The sequence below is a fragment of the Cyprinodon variegatus genome, unplaced genomic scaffold (assembly GCF_000732505.1).
Source record: "Cyprinodon variegatus isolate N-32 unplaced genomic scaffold, C_variegatus-1.0 Scaffold547, whole genome shotgun sequence".
NCBI classification, from domain to species: domain Eukaryota; kingdom Metazoa; phylum Chordata; class Actinopteri; order Cyprinodontiformes; family Cyprinodontidae; genus Cyprinodon; species Cyprinodon variegatus.
This window is the reverse complement of record NW_015151000.1, coordinates 550,690-552,974: the sequence shown is the minus strand read 5'-3', so window position 1 is coordinate 552,974 and position 2,285 is coordinate 550,690. Positions and strand designations below refer to the sequence as shown.

At 50.0% G+C, this 2,285-nt stretch overlaps 1 protein-coding gene across 10 annotated transcripts in view; it reads left to right on the top strand.

Moving 5' to 3' along the window:
* LOC107095450 (centrosomal protein of 162 kDa-like) overlaps positions 1-2,285 on the top strand; it is a 38,024-nt gene that overhangs the window by 32,303 nt on the left and 3,436 nt on the right. For all 10 annotated transcript variants that reach the window (XM_015391560.1, XM_015391562.1, XM_015391555.1 and 7 more), the window contains 3 exons: positions 532-664; positions 740-881; positions 960-1,058. In XM_015391560.1, coding sequence (XP_015247046.1) covers positions 532-664; positions 740-881; positions 960-1,058 — 374 coding nt within the window. The remainder of the gene's footprint in view (positions 1-531; positions 665-739; positions 882-959; positions 1,059-2,285) is intronic.

The window sequence follows — 2,285 nt, the reverse complement described above, 5'->3', positions numbered from 1 at the left end:
TGACATGATGTGAATTGGAGCTATAGAAATAAACTGAATAGAATTATTACAGCAACTTCTTTTTTGGGGGGAGTTTTTTTCTGACAGTAGGCTGACAGCAGAGGGGGGATGAGAGAGGGGGAGGTGGGACCACAGGTGGGATTGGAACCTGGGTCGGCCGCGTGGAGGACTAAGGCCTCTGTACATGGGTGGTGCGCGCTAACCACTGCTACACCTGTCTAGTTTAATTTTGCATTTCGGTCCCTATAGAGATGAATCCATCCCAGCCCTGTTTACTGGTATTCCTTTATCTGGGAAGTAAATTATTAAATGTGGAACCAGTACCCCTGGTTGGGAACCGGTCCCTGGCTAAATGAGGACTGTGAAGGGAGGAGATGCTCCTCTGGACCAGAAGCAGCCTCTGGTGGACCACAGCTCCTGATCTAATGTCTGATCTGTGCATGAAGAAGACTAAACTGTCTGATGCTGCGATGCTTTTAGAAGCAGAGCTCCTGTGGACTGATCTCTGGACCTTCTCCCACCTTCTGGTAGGAAGCCACATCTCCGAGGTGCTGCAGGAGAACGAGGCTCTGAGGGAGCGTGTGGAGCAGCTTCAGCTGCAGAGTGAGAAGGATCAGGAGGAGCTGCAGGCCAGAGCTGCTCGGGCAGAGGAGGAGCTGTCCAGGTGAGTATCCTGCCTCTGACGCCATGTTCACCTCCAGAAGGAGGCTAACCAGCAGGCTGGGACGCTCTGCTGCAGGCTGAGGGAACGCTCTGCGGAGCAGCTGTCCTCCATGAAGGCGGAGCACCTGAGGGTTCTGGACCGCCTGCGTGCCGCCCATGCTCTGGAGCACTCCTCATCCAAGGTGGCAGAACTGAGCAATAAGCTCCAGACTCAGGAGGTACCGGTTCCATCCAGCCCAACATCTGCAGCACAGCAGGAACGGAGCTCACTGCCTCTGCTCTGCATCTCCTGACAGGTGGCCATGAAGCACCTGCAGCAGCAGCTGAAGGAGCTGCAGGAAAGTAAAGAGGCCCTCTGCATCTCCAGGAGGAGAGAGGAAGCTCTGCAGAAGCAGGTCAGCTGATCTCCACTTCCCTATGAGCCTTGCTAGGTGACCTCTGACCTCTGAGGACTCATCATCTTCAGGTTCTGATTTGTTTGGTCTGACTCTGATTTCATGTCCCTGAACAACAGAAAGCAGAACGTTTGTGAGTCAAACACAAGTTTACAGGTTTAGATCTGATGCGCGGCTGAAGCTTCTTTGCTGCTCTAGCTGCGCGGTGACGCGCCTCAGATGCTCACAAGTTAATGAGGCGCTCAGAACGCGCTGCAGGACGTTTAGCTGCGCCTTGATGCGCGTCAAGCATTGACTTTGCCTGTAAACCTGCTGCTTCTGCTGCTCGCGGTCTGAACGTAGCATTATGAGTCAGGGGCTTCTTCTGGCTGGATTCCTGGGAACTCTCCTGTGATTGGCCCATAAACCAGGAAGTAATCAAAGGTTACACAGCGTAGTTCCAGTGCATCAACGTTGTTGATGGAGCGGACTGACTGTTTATAGGAAATGGAACCATCATCAAACCGGATGATTTGGCTTAATTTTACAGTAAATGTATCACTTCTTGGATTTCTATAGAACCATTTAAAGAAAAGTTCTTGTCTGAAACGGTAGAAAATAACTTTTCGACTGTTCTGAATCAAACACGCTTCACACAGCAGGCTGCAAATGAGCCTAAAGCGGCTGGTCATCAGCGTGGCGTTACCAGGTGATGGACAGTAACCAGCATCCATCAGGGGTTCAGGAGCTGATTACGCCTCCTAGTGGCGCTTTTAGCCAATCACAGCAGCTGGCCTATATCCCATTCTTGGTTAGTTTTACGTCTCGCAGAGTTAACTGATGAATCAAAGTCGTACCAAATCTGGTCAGCAGGATCACGCAGACATGTTTCCTTTGGCTCGTCTGGTAAAGGAAATAGAGGCTATTCCAGCCGCCTCTGGATGAGGTCATACATGCCGCTGCTTTTCATTGGTCCAAATATTTCAAATGTTTGGACCAATGAAATGCATTTTTTGTGAGTTGATGAATTTCCAAATCTCGCGACCAATCATCTTGCAGGATTAATAAACCGATGAATTGTTCTGTGTATCTGAAACCACGGCTTTGAATCTCTAGTTTGTTTTTAGGATTAGTCATTCCTTTATTATTGAACTATAGTGTGAATAAAAGCGTACTGCTATGGTTATGGTGCGTCCTTCCTGGGTCCTCAGGTGACGGACTGAGCATGTCCCCCCCTCTGCAGCTTTT